General features: G+C 41.2%; 1 protein-coding gene across 2 annotated transcripts in view; it reads left to right on the forward strand.

Annotated features, from left to right (window-relative positions):
- The window catches only part of LOC143211967 (discoidin domain-containing receptor 2), a 243,136-nt gene that overhangs the window by 118,651 nt on the left and 97,549 nt on the right, over positions 1-26,936 (forward strand). For both annotated transcript variants that reach the window (XM_076430163.1, XM_076430162.1), the window contains exons 3-4: positions 1,327-1,505; positions 9,947-10,052. In XM_076430163.1, coding sequence (XP_076286278.1) covers positions 1,406-1,505; positions 9,947-10,052 — 206 coding nt within the window. In that variant the 5' untranslated portion in view covers positions 1,327-1,405. The remainder of the gene's footprint in view (positions 1-1,326; positions 1,506-9,946; positions 10,053-26,936) is intronic.

Here is a 26,936-nt window from a genome sequence, read left to right on the forward strand (position 1 = left end):
GGACGGAATTAATACAGACAGAAATTTAAATATCGCTGGGGAACTTTATTCTCTTTCAATTTTTTTCATTCAACTTAAATCGAATAACTTCGTAAATTAAATTGGAAACGCTCGAGGAGCACACGCACTGTTATCGCGCCTCGGGTACTCGGCGAAGTTGCCACTTTAATTTTACAAACCGCGCGGGTACGATTCGACTCGACTAAAAAATGGTCTTTGTTCCGAAGAAAACTTCGCTCCGAGTTTCGCGCGATAACAGTTCGCAAGCGTGGCGCAAAATGTCTGCAGGGTACTGCTTGAAACAGCAGCAATTCAGATGAAAAGTAAAGTCGCCATGTATTTGACACTTTATTTACCGAGAGCCTATCAACATCTTACGAGGCGGGCCCGGATATACTTGTGTTTTCGTGGCCGAACGTTGTCGAAGAACGGGAACAATGTTATTCCATTATAGAACCAATATAATTTTGGTTCTCAGGAATCGTAACCGTAACCAATTGAAGCTAGAATCGATATCTTCGTAACAGTTATAACTAGACTGCGGATGTTTGTGCAATTTGAAATTTTTGTAGACGAACTATAAGAAAGTAAAATAAATAAGAATCTGATTTCTGGTGGATGTAGCCTTTGCAGATCTGAAATAAATAAAAATTGTACTAAATTCTGCCGAATTTTATATTCTACGCTTTTTCAAAAATTTTTAGAAGCGATAAATGCATTAAAATCCGCAGTGTAGTTATAAAATTATTTCTGTTCTTAATAACTGGAGTGTGGGTCTTTATGTATTTATGAAGAAACGGCTGGATGAAGTATGAGACAGTAAAAGACTAGAAACATTTAAGAATATTGTAATGTTGTTTTCAATGCAACAAAATCATTAAGGGACGAAATTAATTTTTATTTTACTCCTGCTTGCCACAATCAACGCAGATATTTTTATTTTGCATAAAGTGTTTAATTAGGAGTGTTTTCAATCCCTGGTTGCAACGCGCTAGTTTCTACTGTGCAAATTCGTCTAGAGGTTTCCCTAAGTTTCTTAATAACCACACCTTTCCCAAAATCCCAGGCAATCGACGTCAAATAGTGATCGATCAGTCTCAGAATTAGCGGAAAGAGGAGTCGCCGGGGACTACTAGGGCAGACCCGTGCATCCCGATTTTAACGAAGTCGACCGTGCTTGTATCGTATCGCGAGTCGAAGGGCTTTGACAGGAAACATTCGACGGAGCGATTCGTCGGCCCCTCTCGAAACCCCATCGTACAAGTTCCACCCTCGAAGAACTATCGTTAGCGGTGGCGTAACGGTCTCGTTCGTTTTTTGTTTCAGGTTGACGAGGCAGAAATGGCACGAGCGGAGTCACGGTGAGAAAAGGGCGAGGGTGAAGCCCTCGCGCGAACCGGCAGCCATGGCGGAAAGCTTCGGTTTCTTCGCCGGGGGTGCGATACCTGCCGTCCGTCTTTCGCTTTTTCTCGCTCTGGCCGGCACCACGAGCGCCGTGGACCTCTGTAAGTACATCTAAGCTGTAATCTGCCGGGGCTTTATAGTTTTCATCGCGAAAACTTCCTCTTATAACTTATTAACGTCCGGTCGCGCCGCGACGCCGCTGCCTCCTCGTTCTCCTAGCGCACGGAGAAACTGCTTGACCGCGACCGACGAACTTCCGATCCGAAATTGACTTTGGCCCCGCACGGAAAAGCTGGATTTACCGGCGTACCCCACCGTTCGCGTCCCCGACCCTCCTTCGCGTCGTCAAATTGGAAACTTTTAGCGGAAAGTTGTATTTAAACAACGTTTCACGGCGGAAAGGGGACGAAGGACCGAACCATGCGAACTCGTAATACGCTCGAGTAATACCGGCTCTCGTAGCTATACGTGCATCGGCGACGTACGGTTTTGTTTGATAGAAATTACTTTGCGGTGATCGACAAACTTCCGATGTAAAATTGAATCGGGCCGCTCTATGGCGGTCTCCGGTCGAACGGAACGTCTGCGGTGGATGGAGCACGGTGCGCCGCGTTCCAAAGTGTCTCGAGTTGCTGTCCCATATTTCCCAAACAAAGTCTCTGCTGGTTATTGATGTTCTCAATTGAAAATTCCGAATTCTCTGTTTGCCAGTTCTCCTGTGACTTCCTCTCATATTTTTCTGCATTCTACGGGTGAAACTAATTTGTGCACGTGAAAGGGTTCTAAGGGAGGAACCACCCTCTTGTTTGTCTTCTTAAACAATCAATATTTCTGTCACCCAAATGTGGGTGATATACAAGGTATTTTATCTAGCTTGACCACCTTGAATATCTTTGTTGTTTCTAAAGATACGTCAAATATCTGAAGGACAAAGTTGAATGGTAAAATGGGGCTCATACGATACCAAAACAATTTTTGTTATTATGTAATTTTTTTAGAGATATGAAGGTCACCTTCATCTTTTTTAAATGGAATGAGGTATTTTTTAATACATCAATCGATGCAGCTGGACATTCGTTATAAAAAAGTATTAACCTATGTATGTCGAAAAGTTAGTAGTTCAGGAGATATTTCTAACTTTTCGACATACATAGGTTAGTACTTTTTTATAACGAATGTCCAGCTGCATCGATTGATGTATTAAAAAATACCTCATTACATTTAAAAAAAATGAAGGTGACCTTCATATCTCTAAAAAAAATTACATAAAAACAAAAATTGTTTTGGTATCGTATGAGCCCTATTTTACCATTCAACTTTGTCCTTCAGACATTTGACGTATCTTTAAAAACAACAAAGATATTCACGGTGATGAAGCTAGGTGAAATACCCTGTACAGACTGCGGATGTTTATGCAATTTTCAATTTTTGTAGACGAATTTTAAGAAAGTGGAATAAGACAGAATCCTTATTTTCCATGGTAGTAGCCTTTTCAGGTGTGAAATAAATTTATATCCTAGCAATTTTTGAAAATTTTCAAAAGCCATAATTGCATAGAGTTCCGCAGTCTAGTGATATAGCATTCAATAAATTTGAAGACAAATGAAAGTCCACTTTCTCCTTTAATAATTGTAATAAGCAGAAAATATTTCACGTCCTTAAATTCTCCTAATGCCTTTACAATTGTGTATTTCAGAATAAGCTATTGTTTAATTCTCGCTTTCATCGATGTCTTACTTTTTAACTCGGGAGCTAGGAACGACAACAAATACTACTGCCCTTTCATAAAACCTTTTATTTGAAAACTAAATACCTTGAGAAATGATTAAACGGTATGAATATTAGTAATTCCATCAGAAAAATTACAACGGACACGGATCGCTATCTAAACTTCCTCCTGAGGGGTTAAAAAGTTCAATTTTAAATTACTGACACAAAGAGGGGAGTGTACACTCGATAATATCTTGTCGAACTTGCAAAGAAGCTTTACATTGTGAGCATAATACTAACATTCCATCAGCGAAGAGGATGAAAGCGACGGGAGTTTATTACTTTTCTTCTCGGAGCATAAAAATCGTTATTAAACATTGACCCGATTCGCGAATCGACGAGAATTTATGGGACGATCCGTTCGAGAAATGGATAGCAGACATTTCATTTCAATTTTAAGGGAAACTTTCGCAATCGCTTGCCGACGATCCGGAATTGGATTTCGAAGGTGCGGGTCGTTTGTCGTTCACTGAGGTCTCCAAACAATTCCGATACTTCTGACGAGTGAACTCGTTACATCGAAAAGTAACGCGGCTGACGGCGACAGATCGTTTAGCGAAACTAACGGGCTCGGTGGATGCTGACTAAGCCACTCCGACATGCAAATCGATGCACACCGGTTTTTCGTACGGGTTGAGAGCCGATCATCGGTCAAACGTTCGATGAGAGTAGCTTGCGAGACGTCCGCCAAGGGAAATTTACTTGGACGTTTATTGACCCATTAAATTCCGGCGCCCTTGTCCCGAGACGGGTAAACCAATCTTCTTTGTTGCAACAGGGAATTTTCTCGACGCTTTGAGAGAAAGTTTCCTCTACCTTCAGCACTGACAATCGATGGGCAACTTGTAAATACAGAAACAAAGCTTCCAGAAATTTTACGGACTGGAGTTCATTCGGTACACTGCACGGTTCGTGCATTTGTTGCATTTTTCATATCGCATTATGAATATGAATATTCGCGTATAACCATTCATTTAAGTCGTATAAAGGTGAGTTTTATCTTCGTTGATATATAATACAAGCTGTTTAAAAATATCATATATTTGTGATAAATGATTATGTAAAAATTGTTACATGTGTACGCTGGTGATTTATTAGTTGAGATTAAACAGAATGTAATCCTGCTTTTGTATTGCGAAGAATAAGCTATTACCGTCAATGCGAATATATTGACATTAATAGAAATTATTATCCTAATGATGTTAATTATAATAAATAACAAATTGTTCTGATTTGACCATGCACTGTATTATCGGGAATTATTACAGGCTCTCGTGGCTATTATTTATTTACGGTTCAGTGACTATGCATTTAGTCTAGAAAGTACAATAACAATAAACCAAACAAATTCCTCCGTTTTCAGTTCTAGAAACTGTCAGATTTGTTGTTTCTAGATTATCGTGTCGCACTTTTTGTTTCCTTCAGACGCGTGTCTGAATAAAACAAAATCGGTAGAATTTAATTGCAAAATAAATATGAACGAACAAATATCAACGAGAGGCTGTCGAACAATTTTCACGAGCTTGAAAGGGTTAAAATCATGAATGCGATTTAATCCAGAGGAATTAATTTCGTCGCTGCAATGTTTTATTTGCCACGAGTTACCGCGGACGTTCTATTAAAATAATAAATCCATTAGTCATTTCGGCATGGGCGATAACAGGGTTCGGATCTCGTCGATCATTCTCGAAGACGCGCGACCCGGAAGAGCCTGAGTGGAGGAAGGGAGGAGGACTATCGCCATAACTTCGGCGGATTTGACCGTCCGTTCAATGAGAACGGTTTTTCATTAAAGAAATGGAAACGCTATCGTCGCGCTCTATCAAATAGCTGCTCCTAATTGCGATATAAATTTTCTCGGCGCGTCGGCGGAAGAAGTGTCCCCGCTTCGTTCGCCCATTCATCGGGGCGTCAATAGAGCAGAAGTAATTAATGATGTTTTTCTTGGAGGCGAGGCGTAACTCGGCCCGGGGAAGGCTAGCGGCTTGTTGAAAGAGACGCCGAACGTCGTGATTGCAGGGGATGACGACGACGACGTCGACGGGCGTCTCAACATTGCACTTTGGATCCCGGAATTGAACGATGCGCCAGGGTCGCACCTCTTCAACGAGGAGATCGGAGAGGAGCGCCGGTTTTCCGCGCCCCCGAACCGTTATTCAGGATCGATTTACGAGCGCGATATCTCACCGGTGGCTCGTTAGGTCGGACGTGCCGACAAAGGAAACGGATTCTACCGGAGAACGAGCCAAGTTTACCCCGCGCGGGGGTCCGAGAAGTTGCACGGAAGGGTCGTGAGAATTCTGGGGGGTGCGGGACGCCGATATATTCAGGCTTCATTAATAATAATAGCACGCCATGTTTGATTCTCGGGCGCTTCCTTTGTCTTACCCTCGAGCCGCGTTCCCATCGATCGCCATCGATTTTTACCGATACACCGCAACCCAGGGATTTATCATCTCCTACGGTTATCAATCATTGCGGCGGAATTCGCGCTACGGAGCTACGATCGAGCGAGGTAATGATTCCAAATGAAAAAAGTCAATTCTCTTCCGTGAACTCTGGGATTTACACGTCTTCGAACGCGACCCTGGAGGACACCGAGGGTGTTGACCGTTCTCCATCGATCTCGCTGGGTTCTCGCTATTGACTTGCATCTGGCTATTGTGAAAAATAAATAGCTGTGTATAGTATGGCAATTACTTGTAGCGGCTCGATAGGTAACAATCGAAACAGGTTCGTTCCTTCTGTGTCCGCTGTGGAAAGACACAGCTAGGTTAACCAATGTAATTTTCCTTGGTAATAGTTTCGATAAACCAAAAATAATCTCTAGTAAATGTCCTTTCACTTTGTAGTTCAGCAATTGGGAAAAGCTTGTACATGTGCGTGTTGATTTTACACGTGTTGATCATGTGCTTTAACAGTTTCCTAAGAGAGAAAGTATACCTTTGTTTCGATGCTTAAATATTGAAAGAGAACGGAATTCATACCCGACAGAATTTGTCTGACACTTAACTCCTTAACCCCTTGCTGTATCATTCTCTTCGCAGCGATAATGATTCTTTATCCCTAATCATTTTCTGAGAGAGAAAGGAATTTCATTTTACGTTGCTTAAATATTGATTCCTGAATAATGAACACAGTTTGGACACAGAGTTTGTCTGACACTTAACTCCTTAACTCCTCGACGTATGATTTTCTTCACAGCGATAATGATTCTCTATCCCTAATAATTTTCCAAAAGGGAAAGTGTAATTTATATTTATTGTGTGTCTACATTTATTTCGTCGAAGAATTGAATTATTTCGACGTAACGGTAATGAGAGAAAATAATTATATTAACCCTTAGCACTCGAGTGGCACCTCACAGTCACCTCTAAAAATTGCTGTACCATTATTCACAATATTGTTTACATTATTAAATATGGTGGTATCTAATCAATTACTACATATTTAAGTATTGTATGAGGTATTATATCAATTTCGTATCCATAAAATAAACAAGAATCATATACAATGGAATTATTCTAGGTCGGAAGAAATGTTTAATTTTCGAGTTAAAATAGCTCCGACTGCAAAGGGTTAAATTATTTTGACATTGAACTCGTTAATTGAGGCAACTTTTACAGAAGCTAAGGTTAAAAGAGAAGAATGCCACTAGCACCTGACAGATTTCCTTTTACGAAAGCTTCGTTACGTCGGTTTAAAAGAGCGGACATAACAGATTCAGTTTGAAATGTTCATCACGAGTCTGACTGCAACGGCAGGCTGCTGTTTTTTGGACCGTCTGGCGTCAATTTAGCGAAAGACAAACAGGTGGAGCAGAGAGCTAAATGGCACGACATTTCGTGTACCATTCCGTATTAGTCCAATTGTGCAGCAAGTTGCCCCATTCCCCTGTCCGAAGCATAGACCGATGTTCTTCCCAGGACAAATTCGTAGTCCGTAGGAATTTCATCTTACGATGATAACGTTCCTCGCTCGAAATCCACCGGGCAGAATTACGACGGAGGATTCGTCCAAGAATGGTACAAACTTTTACTGATATTAATGGCCACCTACATGCCCATTCTGTTTCTCGATGGCTTAGCAGGGATTCCTTCCGTTATAAGCTCGAATTCCCCGCCATTAATTCTCGCGGAGTCTCTGGCTACTCGAGGCAGAAGCCTGCAACCTCCCATCACGGTATTCCGGTACACCTGCACTCGATATCCGGCATTAGGTGCTATCGTTATTTGCCGTGTATTCCCTCCACTCTGTCGAACGATGCCCCAGCAAATTTTACCGTTCCGCGTTTTAGTTGGTAATAGAACTTCGATATGCATAAATTGCAATCGACACGGGCCAACCGTTCCCGCTACGACCACACTCGCCTCCGTCGATAATCGAACCCATTCTCGTAGGCGAACCGGACGGCCTCGGGAATTCAATGTATTCTTCATTGCACCGGCTCGAAATAATGCAGACCCTGTTGCGTGCTACTCAGCCAGCCGAGAATGCGAAACTCTTGATAACACCTCCAGTTAACGGGTTAGGACACAGTAATAATAACACTGTCCAACACCTGTTCCACAATTACTGTTGGGTGGTTCTTATAGAGTTTTTCTGCGCTGATTCCGAATCTGTTCTTAATTTTTCTCCTAGACGCACAGTTTTTGAGAAACATGGCTTTGAAAAAGAAACATATTTTTCAGCTTTAAACAAATATTGTGATGTTATTACAAAAGATATAAAAAATATTATAAAAGAAATTTAAACATGTTTAAACAATCATAATGTATTAATATTGGATATCACTGTATTCGGGAAAGTCTACAGAATCTTTTGCTGTAAAGAACAATTCAATATCTTTTATAATAACAACAACAGTATTTGTTGGAAGTTGAAAAATATGTTTCTTTTTCAAAGCCATGTTTCTCAAAAACTGTGCGTCTAGGAGAAAAATTAAGATTCGGAATCAGCACAGAAAACTCTATAAGAACCACCCAACAGTAATTATATAAAAAGTTGAAATTTGTTGGACAGTGTAATTAATATATTGTTATATTTTTTTACTATCAAGTGAGCATATAAAAAATGCTTGCAATATTTCGAAAATTAATTTCTCTCCATACACCGTTTTGCAGAAATACGTACGTCGATGTTCGAAGGGGAAAATCACCAAAATTTTTATTCTATATGCATCTGGCTACCATTTGAACTAAATAAACAACATATTGATTTCATGTGATTCCATCAATTAAAGTCGAAGGGATTCAAATCAGGAGATAGTATTTATTTTAGAGTTGATTTCCCGAAAATTCGAAGTGTCGAATAAACAAATTCTTCAATTCACCAACCATGGACCACTCGGTATCTTGTGTTATTTTATATCAATATGATAATATCGACGATGCGTAACAGATAAATACTTCATATCCGACCATCCGTCCGCAGATACTAAATCCAAAATCGTGCTCATAATAATGAGATTAACATCAATAAATTCGCGCGAATGCTAATATAATAAAATATAATAACGAATAATATGCATAATTTAATACGAAAATTTGAATGCGAGAAAATTTATACAGAATTTTTGACAGGTCCTAGTACGATACTTCGTAATCACTAGACTTCAGATTTTATGCATTTAATATTAGAAGATTTTAAGAGGCACTGTTAAAAATTGCTATACCATTATGCAAAATATTGTTTACATGACTAAGTATGTTGGTATCTAAGCAATTACTAAACATTTAAGTATTTTATGAGGTATTTATCAATTTCATATCCATACAATGAAAAAAATCGCATCTAATTCATGATCATATCTAATCATTAATATATTATTTTCAATACATTAAAATTATTAGTGAAAAATATAGATTCATATTTAACATGAAACCTACCACTGCCGTCCAAATAGCCGGTTTCATATTTTTTAAGTTTTTAAGTTGCTTACGTGGAAATTGATTTGATAAAATTCTGTATCCAAGCACATATTGTAGCAAAAATTGCAGAAAATCAGAACAAATAGAGCCTCGTTATTTCCGCAAACTAAAACAAGTTAATCGCTTTTAGTGCTCGGTAGGTTTAGTGTTAAATCCCGTGTCTCGCACTTGATGCAGTAACTTTTTATTTTGCATAAAGATCCGGAGTCTAGTAATCAGAATAGACACTGCGCCAGTGAATCTCTACTTTCCAAACCCACTTGAATGTCGATTCGACCCTGGAATTTCCAATACCATGGAATGCGAGTGTCGAATAGGGAGTCCCGAGCAGCTCAGCATCCCAACAAGTCCAGCGAGGAGCATGGTGCCGAGGTGTTTTGAACTTTCCGCGATGCGACGACGCGTGACGGGAACAAAACCGTAAATAACGGCGGGGGGAGTGCTCGCGCTGGACAATATTGTATCAAGATAGTCCGTTCCAGGTAGCAGGATACATTGCGTCCTCGTAACGCTGCCGTGTTCCCCTATGAAACAATTTGATCGGTCCCGGAGATACGGAAACGTTGAGGTAGTCCTTCCTCCCTGGCTCCCATCTCGAAGGAGAGGAGAGACGGTCGTATACAAGAACGTAAACCGGCTCTATCCGGCGGATTCATCTCGGTTAGCTGGTTATTTAGCCGTTTATGATCCAGAAGGGGGGTTTGGACCAACGGAGAGAGAGAGAGAGAGAGAGAGAAATAAAGAGAGTGGAGGTAGAAAGAAAAAGGAAGAGGAGCATCGATATACCCCTATATGTAAATTCGTGGGAGCTTTAACCTGCAGGATCGTTTCGTTTGTTTCAGCCCAATGCATCGCGCCGCTCGGCATGGAATCCAGAGCGATCCCGGACGCGGATATCACGGCCAGCTCTACCTTCGACGCAGGAAACGTCGGCCCGAACCTAGCACGGTAAGCGACGCTTTTTCATTTTCGATAGCACGCTCTCGGCCCGATACCCGGCCATTCGTCATTCGTATCTACCCGGCACCTTCTGTTACGCTGGCTGTGCGCCATCGAATCGCAATCGACCAGACCCACACGCGGGGTAAAGGGACACGGGATACCTAACGTACACCTAGGCAAGGCCGTGCACAGGGCCCTCGAGCCTCGCTTCGAGGGCGCGCACTGTCTTTACGACGGTGTTACACGCCAGCTTGTATCTGCGAATAGCTGTTATAACGATGGATCGCGACGAACGGCTCCGCTCCTAACTGATGGCGGGATGCCGCGAGGGTAAGCTGTTCCGCGAGCTGCTACTCCGATCCAAAGTTTTACTGCCGCTTGTTCAACAGCCGGCCACGTTCTCCATTGAGAATCATGGGAAAGCTCGAGATGTAGTTTCGTGAGAATGAGTATGGGCAATGGGTATGGCCTTCGATCGCGGGCTGTTGAACCTCGATGGATCTGGTGATTTAACTCCGGCGAACATGCGTTCTTTATTTAACCCTTCGACATCATCGCACAAAATTGATTACAGAAGGTCATTATGTGAAGATATGTTTCATGCATTATACAGGATGTGGCGTTATAAACAGGTCACCTGAATAACTGGCTTAGTTTTGAAGATAGACAATTTATTTTTTATTGGAGTTGACCTTGAATGACCTATAATAGGTAATTGTATTCATCTTGCAACACACGATCAGAATGTAAATAAAAACCCATAACTTCATTGACGTCTCCGCCAATAAAAAAATTAGTAACATCAAATTATGAGCGTCTCAAAACCAAGGAGGTTTGGTCTGATGCATTATCTTTTAACTTGCTTTTGAACATATAAGATAATGAAAAAACTTGAAAAATCGTGCAGACATTGCATATTTATATAAGAATGGATTAAGCGGAAAGGAAACTTTGGATGATTTGGTGAATGTGTTAGGGGACAGTGCTCCTTAACATGGTCGTACAGACATTAATGATGATCCACGTTCAGGACGTCCAAGAACTGCAACCACTTCAGAAATGATTGATCGTGTCCATGATTTGGTTTTGGAAGATCGCCGACTAACTGTGGTTGAGTTAGCTGAGACCACAGGCATCTCAACTGGATCAGTTCATGATATCTTAACTAATGAATTAGGCATGAGAAAGCTATTGGGTGTACCCACAAGATGGTGTACCCACATTCGCGTGAAATGTTCTCAACATTTAGATCGTTTGCAAAAAAATGAAACTGACTTTGCGCGTCGATTTGTAACCATGGATCAGACTTGGGTTTACCACTATGATCCTGCATTGCGACAACAAACCGCAGAGTTGCCTGAGCCCGGTTGTTCAGTTCCAAAGCAGACAATTTTTATTATGGATAAAAATCTGCAGTTCGGTAATGCCTATGTCTAGTGTACTGAATTAATTATACTAACTTTTGTTCGTTTTATTTAATCGTATTTCTATCCTCATTTTAACAACTTTGCAAACGAGTGTTCTTTTACTCGCATATCATAAACCTAATATACACAACAAATTGTTACTGTTATTGTTATTACTCGAGCGACTGCCACTAAAGTCATATCACTAACTACATCAAAAAAAGAAGTTCTCCCGCCAGCAAAGTCCTTATCGACACCAGAAACGGCAATAACTTGGATACACTTCATGCGCGAGTCCACGCGGAACTTGGTAACGCTATAATTACTCGCACAAAGTCGTTTAAACGGTAATTTAGCAGATCATTTACGCGGCCCACGTATGTCTAAGGGAGTTCGCGTGAAACCTGGCGCAGCTGAAGGAGCGTGTCCAAGACGGAAAGTAAATCAACGATATCGAGACGAAAGAAGTATTTAATCGTTCTAAGCTGGGGAGGGCAGCGAAAATGAATAGTTCAGTATTCATTAATTGTGACGCGTCCGCTATGAATACTAAAAACGCGTCTGGCCTCGCGCCGCGCCAGTGACTCGTTAATGCCTAAAATCCGGTTTATCGGGTTTGCGTGCGCGCATGGCGAAAGACGTTATCGCCCGTAAACAAAGAGAGCACGGCGCGCAGGGGTAATTATTTCTAATCTGACCGTCGCGTCGCGACTCTTTCCGCATTTATATGCGAAAGCGTGCAGCAATTATTCCGCGTTTCTCGCTGTCGCCCCGCGCAAAAAGGATGGCGGAGGGAGAGGGAGAAAAAAAAAGCGAGAGGAAGAAATAATAAGGAACGGTTCGATCTCGCGCCGCGGCAGCACGCGAGAAAGTTGATGAATTCTAATCGGTCGGTCGGGCGACGGCTAATGCATATTCCAGGAAGAATAAATTCCGCCGGGAAACAACGTGCAATTAAATCATCGCCAGTTCGTGTCTCGCGTTTTTCCGAGACGCGTCCGTTCCGCCACCGACGGTAATTAATGTTTATGTGGAAAAGCCGCGTCCCGAAGAAGCGGTGTTTATCTACGCAACTTCCTTGCAATTAATTTCCCGTTAATAGTTCGATCGAGCGCGTTGATCGAACGCGTGAAAGCGTGTCCCGCGTTTATCGTTATTCGACGAGGGACACGTCCCGTCGCCGACGCAAATAGAGCGTCGTACTCGTTAACCGAACAAGAATACGGTGACGTCTCGCTAATAGTTCATGGTGCCGGGCCACCGACCAGAGGGAGAGAGCCCGAGCACCTCATTAGCCCACGCCGAGCCTCTCCTTGAAGCTACTGGGCCAAGAGAAGGACAGCGTACTGACACTGCCACTGACGAACTGGTGTTACACTCTTACAGGTTTGAAAGTACAGTAATGTCTCGATTTATGTGACGATTTCAGGTTCGAAGTGTCACTTGTATCGTGTACAGACATTATTTTATTGGGAAACTTTTATCGACATATCCGTGACACTTTTCTAGTTGAAATGACACCAAACACGATGCAATTTGGATTATTTATACTTGTTCAATACACGGTACACAGTAGAAGCTCTATTATTATCCGAACTGGTGAGTAAAACATGAGTATCTGGATAATTGAAGGGGTGGATAGAAAAAGGTGTCAAGTAACAAATTGTCTGTTTTCTGAGATAATATCTAATTTCTGAGAAGTATGAAGATAATAACACAAATTTTCGATTACAAATATATATTTATATATATATTGTTATGGTTAATCTCTAATACAAAAAAAGATAATAATTATCTGTGGTAAATGAGTGGGTGGAAATGCATATTTGTTTCATAGTAATTTAATATAGTTAACGATTACATATATGCTAATACAAAAATAAAGAATACACTCTCAACACGTGGCGTCCATAGATCGACTCAAACATAACCTCTAAGAACAAGCACTCCCTCTATACATATACTTCTGGCCTCTCACTCACTCACGCGTGCTCACACTTCCATCTATACTCTACATTCACAACTCTCACACACAATACAAACAATCACCACTCACATTATCTTCATTCATCAAAAAAGAACAACATATTTCGTTAAAAACTCTTTTACAGAAATCAAACTTGACACCTTTATACATCCACCCCTTCAATTGTTACCTAGATACAGAATTGTGGGATTGAACGTTGCTTGTAAGCAACAGAAACTGCCTGACAATATATTGTTTCTATTAATAATTGTAATGAGTCGAGAATAGTATAACAGCATTCTTGAATTCTTCGAGTCTTCAAAACTTAGATTAAACCTGTATGCATTTAGAAAGCGCGTTTGAAATTTCGATACCCGACGGACAAGGCTGGCGGAACACGACAATGGCTCGGCGTAAGGGAACAATTTATTCCGCAAAATCCTTGCCCGTAATAATTACAACGGGTGCCGGTGGAAAGAAACAGGCCATTCGTCACCGAGAAAAAGGCCACATTTCCGTGAACCGTGCTCGGAGGGTTCCGTTCTCCGTGAGCATTAGAAGCACGCCAGCCCGCGGCCCTCTAATACAATTATCACGGAAGGATGTTTGACGTGCTCCGCCGGCGTAAAAAGAATATTACACCTGGCTAGTGGCAAAGGGTTGGCCATGTAACGCCTCTTGTAGCCGACAGTGCAACGCATGAATACAAGATGCGATGGTAGCGCGTGCGCCAGCTCTCCTCTACCCCTTTACCGTCGTTCCTCTGCACCCTGTCGCTGCTGGTCCTGCTGTTCCGTCTCGCTCGCGGTTCATCCCCCTGTTCGGTCTCTCTTTCTCGCTCTCCGGCCGCGCTCTCCCATCCCCGGCGTTTAGATATTAATGCATAGGGTCCAGTATTCACCGTCGGTTGCAGTGCAACAGCGGTTTATACGAATATTCCATCCCACGGGACATATCCGCTGTACAGGCCGCGGTTGTAACTCGGAGCGAGAGCCAAGCCGGCCGAGCAACACAAAGAGAGAGAGAGAGATAGAGGGAGAGAGAGAGAGAGAGCGTCGGTCGGCGGCCCCGCGGGTTCTCCGATATTAATACATTCCATTACCGCAGACAATGACCGGCTGAATGGGCCTCTGACTCTTGATGAGCTCCGGGGCGCCCCCGCATCGCATTCGAGAGCCTCCTTCGCTCTCTCGTCCACGTCACCGTCTAATTTAATACACCGCGACCCCGGGCGAAGGTGCTTAGAATGGCTGATGCGCCGACGAGTTGCCACGCGAGAAAAGAATGCACGAGATGCTACGTACGGGCCGCCTTAGATTCTCCGACAGCCACCATATTGGTCTTCCATAGCTCACACTATGAACCAGTATCATGATAAAGTCGGGCCTTGCAAATGGATCACGCTACTGAACCCCGAGATCTTCAAGCTTAACACGTTGACTGTAGAACAATCACCCCCCGAAATATCCCATAACCAAAAACTATGTACTTCGTGTCTGCGTTCTGTACGCTAATCGAAAACGAAACGAACTTTTCGGGCAACCTAATATTTGCGGGTGAGGATAATTAAATATCCTGGAATGTACAGGATGTCCCACGCAACTGGAACAGGCTGTACCTCCTAAACGGTTGAGAATAGAAGAAGATGTGATAAATAAAAGTTGAATGGTATCAGAAGGTGCATAATATGCAACTAATTGTATGCACTTTTGTGCATCGGTGCATCAGAAAAATGCAACTGCACTTTATTTTTTTAATGGAAGCCTATGTTTTTGACTGCACCAATCGATGCAGTTTCTTGTGCTCTACATAAAAGTATTAACATACTTATGCCCTAAACTTATTCGTTATAAAGTTATCGAAACTAAAATTTCTCTTTACTTTATTTACGTTATGTTCTATTATAATTCAGAGAACTTTTAGTTTCGATAACTTCCTGACGAATACGTTTAGGGCTTATGACATACTTATGTATGTCAGTACTTTTATTGGTGCAGTCAGAGACATGGGCTTCCATTTTTTTAAAAGTGCAGTTGCATTTTTCTGATGCACCTATGCACAAAAGTACATACAATTAGTTGCATACTATGCACTGTCTGATACCATTCAACTTTTACTCATACTTATAACATCTTCTTCTATTCCCAACCGTTTAAGAGGTACAGCTGTTCCAGTTGCGTGGGACACTCTGTATAATCAGTAGACTGCGAATTTGTATGCAAAATAAAAAATGTTCGCATTCATTGTAGGACACAGGAGCCAAATAAAAATTGTATTCTTCTTTTAATTACCCTATCAAACTGAAACGAATACATTGATGTCCTTAAATATTTTTAACATGTCCACTGCTGTAAATTTACGTGCCCATTTTTGTCACAAATGCTTAAAATCCGCAGTCTAATAAATCTGTGATAATCAAATACTGCAAATGCATAAAAATTCGCAGTCAATCAATTATACAACAGAACCGTGCTCGTGATTCCGACAGTTAATATGTACCATGATAAGAACCCCACTACAGTAACCACCCCATCAACCGCTTAATTAAATGATGGCGAACGAAGGGCGTTCAATTTGAATAAAACACAATCAACGCTCAAATTTATTATCCTGTTGCATCCAAGAGATACAGTTCCAATGCACAGCCTTGCCCGAATCTTTGTTAAATTAAACAGTTGTACCTGTGATGTCATGGCAGAAGCTTTGTCAGGCAAACGTAGTTCTGTTTGATGACTTGTCCGAGTCTCACTTTGGCTACACTGCGAGAGGGTTAATTACTTCTCTCTGCTTTTTCGTCTGTCCCCGTTCATAATTGCACACTTTACACGAACACAGACGGTGGGATGCAATTCTGTGTGGGAATCTTTAGGAATTAGAATTGTTTGCTGGACGCGATAGTTAAATTTTCACCAACAACTGGTTTACAGAAGAAGTAATTCTGAGTATCTGACACTTGAACAATTATTAAGCTAATGACCTGAAAATTCTTTTAGCCAAAACAATGACATTTTTCTTCGATTGATCTTATCTCTGTAGAAAATAGCATTTTTCTTTAACACTAAACCGACCACAGTCAAATGACCGGTATTATAGTTTCCAATTATCGAAATTATAAAAATTCATTGATGGAAAATAATGGAATAAATTTCCTTGTCCAAGCATCTATTATATTGAAAATTATAGACAATTTCAATAAATTTAGTGTTACCATTTTTCTAAGGCAATATTTACGAGATACTTTTAATGCTTGGTAAGTTTACCGTTAACTAGATTTTTTTCGCGTTTCAAAAAATTTCTTTTTAAGTATATGAAAAGTCAACAGCATTTTTCTTTGACTAGCCTTACATTTATGCTCTATATTTCGCCAATACTAATAAAAAATGAACCAGTCTGGAAATTTCGGTACAGGAGGTTGCCTCGTAACCGCAGAATTAGCTGAAAGGATATTTCCCAAAATTCCAGCGACATTTCGTTACGGGGCCGAGGTTCATTCGCATATTAAACACGTTCGCGACGTGATTTAATTAACCGGCGTTCCGATATCATTTATTAAGGATCGATGATGGAATGGTAACGTTGCTAGGGTAATTTAATGCGAGCTCCCCGGTTTGGCAGGGGCGGTGATCGATGGACGAATCGCCGAAGACGCTTTTCACACGGTGGAAAAAAATTCGCAAGAACAAAGACGGGGAAATTAAATACAAAGTTTCTCCGGTGGCTAAGGGTGAAAAGCGGGGGCTCTGTGCAGGGAGTTCTGGGAAAATTGCTTCCAGAAAGATCACGAAACGATTCCTTGTCAATACAAAACAATCTTCGAGCGTGCCCCGTCTCGAAAAACTGAGCACTCAGCCCGGCTTTTACTTCTTTCAAGAATATCTTGCAGCTGCCGGTTCTTTCGCGCGTCTCTCTCCGCACTTGTTCTTGCTTCCGCTCGACAGTGTTACCGGAATGGACGCAATTAAGATGGCGGGAAGGACGATGCACCATTCAAAGAAACTGAGCCGGAGTCAAAAGGCGTCCGACGAATTTCGTCCCTCGGACGAATATAGACAACGATTCACCCGGCGAAATTCAATTGCAATTGCCCACTGAAAACATGACACTTGGCGACGCTCATTCGTTCGTTCACCTCGGTTCATTTGTATGGGTTTACCGTTGCGTTGCCGCGAAGAAAAACGAGGTGAACGCAACAGGCTCGGTAAATGCACATTTTTATAACAATTTCCCTATAGTCGTCGCGCTGTGTTCGGGACTCACTGCGAGACTGTACGGAGCACCAGACACGATTTAGCGATCGTTTTATCTTTTCCCTGGTCCATTCACGCATCGCTTCCATTTCATCGCGACATTGGGGAAATTGAGAGTCTGATGAAGTTATTTAGAATGAATGGGGAGCGTAATTTTGTTATACGGTGGGAGATATTTTCTGGGAAAACTGTTAATACTTGAGTGACCGAGAAGAGCTTCCATTATCACGTTGTCGTGTAAATACTTCTAATAATCGGATGATTCTGAAATTATTTTTGTGATGTCTGTGTTGAGGCTTTCACTTCCATTTATTTGAATTTCAATCTATTTGATCTTATCTATCTTATCAATCTTTAATTTATTTTGAATATCAATCAGAAATAGAGTCTTTCTCTTGTAACGTTAATTTAACCCTTCAGCTAAATAAAAATTTCCTGCATTTGTTAGAAATAGACTGCGGATTTTGATGCAAAATAAAATATTGTTTGCATCAATTTCAAGAAACAGAAGCCATATAGAAAATTATTTCTGTCTGTGACAATCTTAATAAATTGAAAATAATATGATATTTTAAATGACGCCAGCTCATTTTTGTTATAAATGCATAAAATCCGGAGTCTAGTTATGACATATAGGGACCACTTAAGAACGATTTTATTTCTATAATAATTTTACTAGATTGATAATAATACATTGTTGCTATTCAAGTCTTTCAATTTCTACGCTGTGGCGAATTGCAGCTAGCCAATTTTGTCATAAACGTATAAAATCCCCAGCCAAGTAATAACGTATCAAATAATACGAAGTTTACGTGTACATGTAGACCCTCTTCGTTGCTGAAGATGCGTTCCAGTGTCCCCTATCTTCCGAAAAGCTGCATCCAATTTTGTCCATAACAATGCTCCCCGAAGGAACTGCTTTATTATCCTCGAAACTCGTGGCCAACAAGAATAAACTCGCATAAAAATGCACAGGGCAGTAAAGTCTTTCGGCAATAACTTTTAAAAGAAGTATTTACGAACACGTCTTCTCTGAGAACTTTTACGCCCAAGATTGTAGTCGCTATCAGGCCGCGGGTTAACGTCCGGCTACACTGTGCGCAATCTGCGGACTTAAACAAATGTGGTTTCCCAGTTGTATATCTTTTGGTTAATAACAGTTTTCCTAGATGCGGCGCGTACAAATCTCGGCGGATCTTCGGCGTCTACCCTTCGCTCTTAAGGTACAAGTACGCGTTGGAAAAATCAAGGCTGTCAAGATAGGCAGTGACTTTGCGGCAGCGATAGAAATACGGCGAGGCAACGCGAAGAACGCGGCAACGTCCATTCTCGCGGGTTTTTTTTTATGCAAGCGACCGCCTTAAAAGCCATTACTTGATACACTGTAATTTAGAAAGCGCAGATAAGACTGCGCTTAGGAAGGCCGCGCCGCTTTATACTCGCACTCGATTACAGGCGAGGCTTTAGAGGGTACTAAAGCGAATACTATTTTCAATCTTTCCTCGGCCAGGTCGGCACGGGGTCAATGAAGTCCATTAACATTCTCAAACGCGTATATTACGCGATCAATTCAAGAAGGTTTTCGAAATTCAAATTCAATCTTCGGGGTAACGGGAAACCGATCTTTACGATAATCAGCTTTGGCCAGATCATGCTGCTGATGGTAGAATTAAAATACGGACACTCGTACATTTGCGATTTTTCTGCTGTTCCTAATGGACGTACGGAGTTTACGTGAATATCTACCGGATTTATTATGCAGTTCTATCACATTGATGTTCAGACTGCGAATTTCACATATCTATATTTTAAGCAAATTGGTGAGAGACATAGAACTGTGTAGACATTGAAAAACCGAACTATAAATATGTTGAACGAATTTAAAAATGTTGTTATATTATTTTCGACTTGTCATCACCAACTGCAGATTAAACAAACAGCACTATTCTTGAATAGTATTGCAGGATAAATCCGTACAAAGGTTAAATAGGTTTCTGAATATCACGCGATCATTATACAGGTATTTCGAAGGGGGCGAGTTCCCTTAAAAAGAAGATTTGCCTCGGAATCCCAGGATCGAACAAAGTAGTAAGATTCGACGGAAGAAAGGAGTCGAGGGCGTAACGGGCGCCATAGATTCGGGGCGAAGCAGTAATTCGGGATTAAGAAGGCCGTGTTCGATTATTCGTTACACACGTTCCGCTGATACGGGATCGAAAACCGGAATTCAATTTGCGCGACGATATCAGATCGCACGGGACGGGACAAATTTCCACGGGGTTCAATAAGCGGGCTCCTGAAATTCCTCGAAGCAATACCAGCCGGCGAATAGGAACATCGTACTGCCGAATGGCGAGAGAGAAGGAGAGAGAGAGAGTGAGAGAGGAGCCAGATAAAACACAGTGGAGAACTGGCTCTTCCCAGCCTCGGCAAAAGTTCGTTTGCTAAGTGCCGGGAATGTCTTCTTGATTTCGCGAGGGAACGCGAACAGACCCTTTAAGGAGACAGTCTGCAAGCGAACGCGTATCGCGATAACGTTTATGGCAGTGGCCGAGGTGCGGCTACGATGTTCCCTCAATCTTCTCTGGAGTACACCCTCTTGGTATCGGGTCATTGTCACGCCGTTCTACTCGAAATTGCAAATGCGTGTCGGCTGATCCGGGAAGATTTGTCGAAAAAGTAGCAGAAAGTCCGCCTCAAGCACGCTATTTAGTTAACGATTACAGGTGGTCAGGCCGAGGAGACGGAGGCAAGGGAAAAGACAAAGGATTATTGTGGCAGGCCGGCTATATTCTTGGTTTAATCTTATCACGGCGATACTCGGACTCGTTATCAAGTCGTTCCCAACGCGTTCGGCTCGATATTCTATCTGAACTGATTCTGGATTCTCTATGGAGGACAATAGTGATTCTTCGCGCGAACACGCGTATCTTCGAAGATACTGTAATGGTTCTCTTGATATTTTTTCAAGATAGCGACTAGAAAACGTGTGCAGAAGCAGCCAAATTTGAAATTGAGCCTGGGCTCAATTTATGAATTACAGTTAATTAGTACTGCTAGTAACACTGTAATTATTTTTCCTCTTCAAGGTATTTAGCTAAAACTCAAAGCATCATTTTAACAACCGTGCCCTAAACGTGACTAATTTGTATCACCTTTTAAACATAACAAAGCTACATTGATCGAGACATTGCACGTCTTTGTGTGCAATGAATGTTCACAAAAACACTTTAACAATCCGAATAATTGTGAAATAAAGATTTTCAGATTCTTAATTTAGTCTACTTAAGATTTATAAAGAATCTGAAATTCTTCATTTTTACTGGTTCGACATTTCTATAGTTAATAACTATCGAAGCATTTTGCTTCCAAAAGTACATATGTAGGGGTTCGATCTAGGAGCTGGTCCAAATTAGGCGATTCTACCCTAATTAGTACTGCCGGCGATATGAGAATGGAGACGTAATAAGCATATTGATAGTCAATCAGATTTTTATGCAAATGCAAGAAGTAAGCGTACGCTTTCGTTAGCAATGCAAATTTTTATACTCACGTAAAGGTTTTTATAGTCTCGAATTTATTACGTTCTGCACGTTCGATTATGAAGGGTGTTTAACGAGAATTGGGTGCTATAAATGCACAGATATTCTTTTTTCTAATCTTATCAATTTAGAAAATATTGGAAAATGTCTACCGAGTGAATCAGTGCTTAGAACATTGTTTTATGAACTCTTTGGATTTCATTTCATTAACTGCACAATTAGATATTTTTCAAATATTTTGGTACACCCTATAAACAAGCATTAACGAACATCTTAATTCTATTGCAATTTTATTCATATTTTCCATGCCGTAACAACGCAGTGAGTCTACTTGTTCATTATTATCGTTATACCACTCTATTAGGTAGAATGGTAGCTACTCAATAAAGTGTAATTTCGATTAAAAGGGAGACAATATTTTTTAAATTAATGGGTGCATAATGATTACACTCTGTGAACGGCACTTAACCTTTTAGAACCACTCGATTGTACCTTGTAACACGTCATTAAAAGGGATAACAAAATTACTGTCAATATTAACCGTCAATCGTATTAACCGCCGTTGAAATAATTAGTAAACTGCGGGTCATTATATGAATTGAAGTTCTTACGGAGTAATTATCGAAAACACGAATTGTACAAAAGCGTATAATTGTAGTAATTGTTTTATCACATAAAGACAAGTGTCATTTTTAGCGGCTGTTGTAGATACATAATTATCACAAACCTAATTAGTTTAAAAATGATATACTGATAATTATAGCCTTCAAATATTTAAAAAAGCATGTCACGAACTTTCATTAACGTTTCTATCAAAATTCATGAAAATTTACGGTACCAAATTTTTCTCTTTTTAATAAATATGTATATCCACAGTAATTATCCTATACATAGATTACCGTACGCTAGTGTTTCGGAGTGATCCACAGTTTCTAATTAACACCAGTTTTTCACCAGTAAATTAATTAACGTCCATAAAGTGTCCGAAACCTTTGGCCGGGTGCTTCAAACGCTCGAAATTTTGCTGGTATACGTAGACTTTTGTAAACGACTGCAGGTGCGCGGTATGAATGCATGAAATCCCGCAGTCCACTCACGACTGCCGCGCAAATCTAATATTCCATTTCGAACGATTTCCATTGAAAACCAATGAGCACAGAACATTTCTACGGATTCTACGGTAAACGTAGATCTAATTTTTCCATACAAATAGCCGAATTCGCGGTCGAACCCTCGAATTTTCATCGGAGGTCAAAGCTCCTAAATCAGAAGGGGCCGGAGATTTAATTTTTCCACGCATTTATATGTCCCAGATGATTTATCCTTAATTCAGGGTGTAGTGATTCTTTCCATTTGTATTTCATCCAAAGTGATTACTGCAGTGACACGCCTAAACATATCTCTACTTTCCTCAGGTCACCCTAACTCATCGCTGTACGTATACAGGTTCTCCCAAAAATGTCTTACTCCCTTGAACAAGGTGATTCCTTGAAGTAACTTTTTCCTTTGCAAAAATATTCTCCGCGGCTTTGGTGAGCAGTTATTAGCGAAAAACATGGACCAATCAGAGCGCGGCTGACGGATTCTGGCTCAGCGATAGTTTTCGCTGAGCGTGGCGTTGGCATTGGCCGATCCGGAGTCGCGCTCTGATTGGTCCGTGTTTTTCGTTAATAACTTCTTAACGAAGCCGGCGGGAACATTTTCGCAAAGGAAAAAGTTTGTTGAGATGATTTGAGGAATCACCCTTTTCAAAAAAGTACACATTTTTTATTCTGCACCTATTTATTATAACTTTGACATGGATATGCCCCGTTTTCCTCTGACCAAATTAACTTTATTCTTCACGGAGATTATGTTGAGAAAGTGAAAGAAATCTAGCAATAAATTTTCCATTGAGTAGCTAACCGTACAGTCCACACTGTCGAAGCTCTACGCCCGGTAAAATCCCGACCACGGCCACGTGTCAATTCGCGCGGCCAACGGGGTCTGCATAATGCAGGATCGAGATGGTGGGCCGAGACGGTGTCACGTGCCCGCTAATTTCGGCGAAGCCGAGAATCGTCCGCGAACCGGAGGACGCGATGGAAAATTTAAGTTCGCCACGGTATCTCCGCGCCGCGGCCGATTTAATGCGGCCCGTCCGTCATTCGGCCGGGACGGCCGGACACGGTTCCACGACAGCTGAAAACAAAGTGGCCCGGTCCCCGTGAAAGACGTCGCTCGCTCGCTCGTCCTTTTTCGACGACACGGACCACACACGGCTCTCGCGATGCTCTCCCGAACGCGGAAACCAAAAAGGACGTCGAACAGCACGCGTGTAGGCAGCGAAACGGACGCAACCGCGACGGAACGAGCCGCGCTGCGGCGTAAGAGTGGAAAAAATGAGTTTTGCGAATGATACATGTGCACGGATTTTTCAGCAGGATTTATCGCTAGCATAGTTCTGTCTGAGACTCGATGAATACGGCCGCACCGGATAATGCTTTTATGAGTAGACTACGGATTTTCACGAATAATGAAAATTGAATTAATTGAATTAATTTATATTAATTTTTAATCATGGTTACTCAATTCGATCTGTATCTGCCTTTTACTTTTCGCTTTTTTTTTCTTTGTATGTTCACCGATTACTCCGAGATGGATGGACCAATCGGAACTAAATCTTTTGCATCTTGTAGAAAAAACATTTTGCATTTTTTTTTATTTCATACGATTTTATTTGCGAAAAATGAATTATTTCGTGTATGTTTACCGATTACTCCGAGATGGATGGACCAATCAGAACGAAACCTCCTGCATTTTGTAGGATATGTCTCCCGATTGGTCCCTTGAATATTTGCGGTTTTTATTGCAAATAACCAATAAGACCGAAAAACCATCCTACGGTGTTCTGCAAATTCTACTTGTTCCACTAAAAAGTGTGAGATAAAAAATTTTACAAAAAAAATTAAACCGACTTCGAAAAAACGCACTAAAAAATGCACTATAAAGTACGAAATAATTTCCATTTAATTTATGTGAATATACTCACGAACTTAAATACAATACAATCTTTTCGGAGGCGGCGCAAAATTGAAAATTTTCGAAACTGGAAATTACGAAAATCCTTAAATTCTTCCACATGCTTTCACATATTAATGTATATTCTCTTCCTGCCTACTGATTTCCAAGTTTATCATGTTCCAATGAAAGCATAATCAGCAAGTCTGTGTGTATTCACATAAATTAAATGGAAATTATTATATTTCATGCTTTTTAGGGCGTTTTTTCGTAGTCGGTTTAATTGCATCCAAGCATATATAATATAATAAAAATCACAGGAATGTCATTTTTACTTATAAATGCCTTAGCAACACATGCCAGCCATTTTTAGAGCTTGGTAGGTTTATTGTTATTCAACTATACCAGTTTTAACCATCTTTCGAAGACAAAGGTCTCGTTGTGCCCACGACTCGAGCAATTTTCACAATTTTACAAAAAATGTATGAACCAGTAGCTAATCAGTATTAAAAAAGACTTTTTCTGTAAAAATTCAAGCTAAAATAGTTCCAGCCAATTTTTTAGCCGAAATATTCTACAGTGTCCTGTGTGAAACAGGAATTACAACGGGGGGAATATCGGTGACTGGACGTTATCACTCGCGACGCTAATAATAAGTGAAACGGTAATGGCGGCCGGCGGAGAACATTAAACCGGAAAATATGAAATCGACGGAAACACGAGCTGCGAGGCATTCCAATTGACCGTGAAGGGTGGAAATGGCAATGTCGCCGCCGAGAGGGTGCACACAGATATTGACGTTAACGATAATGCAAATTATTATGCGGTGTCGAGCCCTACGCTTGTACCTCGTAAAGATTACAAGATATTTCTGAACTTTTCCGTGTGCAGAACCGAAAATAATTTCAGAATCCTTTTACCGAAAAAAACATAATGAAACTATTGTCCCAAAATTTTTCTTCGTTTTCAACCAAGGTGTGCTATGTAAATTCAAAAAGTTGTCAAAGTGATGGTGTTCAGGTTTATTTTAAAATCATTAAAATTATAAAGATACTGTGTCTTAAACTTTACACTTTTTATTATTAAATAATTTAAATGAATGCAGTCTTATATAATTTTTATATAGTAATACAAGATTTATTTCTTTTAGTTACTGGACCATTTTAAAAAAAAATTACCAATTTTTCGTCTACTATCGAACAACCATTCAAAAGCAACATTTTCACAAAAGTCTGATCGCTTTTTCCAAATCGACAATGAAACTTCCTTGCGCTTGGTGTGTTCATTGTTTATCCCCTCTCTAAACCGGGGGCTAAAGTCTCATCGATCGCACGCGTCGCCTCCGAACCTTTTGCTCACACCTGGTATCTCGAGGAGTAAGCATTCTCCGGGTGACGGCAATTAGTTCTTAATAAGAAATAGTATCAATTAACGTTAGCATGGGGAGGTTCACGTCGGAGACTGTCCAGTGATACTCGGGGAAACGCCATAAACCCTCTGCACGTTGCCATTTGTCTATTATTCCGTCTCAGAATTGCAGGTTGCGGTGGCGCGCGTCGAACGCTTACCGTGTCGTCGTTAGATGGTATCGGCTCGCCTCCTTGGCCCGTTGTTCCGACAACGGGGAACCAGTCCATCCGAGCCGGTTGTTAAGGATAAAGAGGTACTTCTACCACGCGAGCTGTAAATCTTGCGAAAGCAGCCCCGACTATTATAAAACGACGAGCCCGGGCCCCGGCGCGTTTGCCCCGGAGAACGCTGCCGCGCGTTATCATTCTCGCATTGATGGCCGGTAAGCACAATTATTAGCGAGACGGGGATCTCTCGCGAGGTGAAAAAATATACAGGACGCGCGATGTTCGAAGGACAAGCCACGCAGAAGAGCGTTAATTCGAACTTCGCTGCAAATTGCCCGACGTCCCATCGAGTAAATAGCGCGGCACGACACGTGAGAAGCGAGGCGAGGCGGTCAGGTGAAACGAGTTTAGATAAACTGGACTCACTCCAATCCGCGTCAGATAAGGGTGTCAATGTTCGCCGCGAACCGATAAAACTATCGCCGTTAGGTCTCGTTCACGCGACAGCTCAACCTGCCGGCGAACGAAGTCCCTGCGAAATCGAGTCTGCCGATGATAAAATGACGGATGGAGGAGATTGTGATAGCCGATTCAATACTTTGCCGATGAGACTATCTTCTGACCGACTGCTTCATTCACCTATGGTTTCAAAATGTTAGAACAACGGGGCGCATGTTCTCGCGCGTAAGTTAATGTCTGAAATCAGCGTTGTCCCAATAAAGAGATGCATATGCGACATTCTTATAAAATTATGTTTTTGCTAAAGTTCTCACTGAACTTGTGCGATGGTGTTCAAAATGATTGAAATGGGATGCACTCCTTGTCCCTTACCATGGCAACACTATAGTTCTACAGAAACTGTAAATTTTATTAAATATTTTCGTGAATTTTGAATAGGTCTTACTTAACACTTCGTTGTCTGAAAGTCCGACCAATGCACAGGACGTTAATGTCGTTCGAGTATCAAACAGGAAACATACTATTTTGCATAACACAGTGTCGGCAATAACCTACTGGTTTTCTAAAGCACTTAAACACGTTTTAAGTAATATTATCTATGGGGTTGATAGCTGTGGTGAAACGAATTTGGATATCAGCACATCATCATTAACTTGCTGACAACTATGACGTTCTCGTGGAAAAGTTTCTTTC

This window comes from Lasioglossum baleicum, chromosome 9 (assembly GCF_051020765.1).
Source record: "Lasioglossum baleicum chromosome 9, iyLasBale1, whole genome shotgun sequence".
Classification (NCBI taxonomy): Eukaryota; Metazoa; Arthropoda; class Insecta; order Hymenoptera; family Halictidae; genus Lasioglossum; species Lasioglossum baleicum.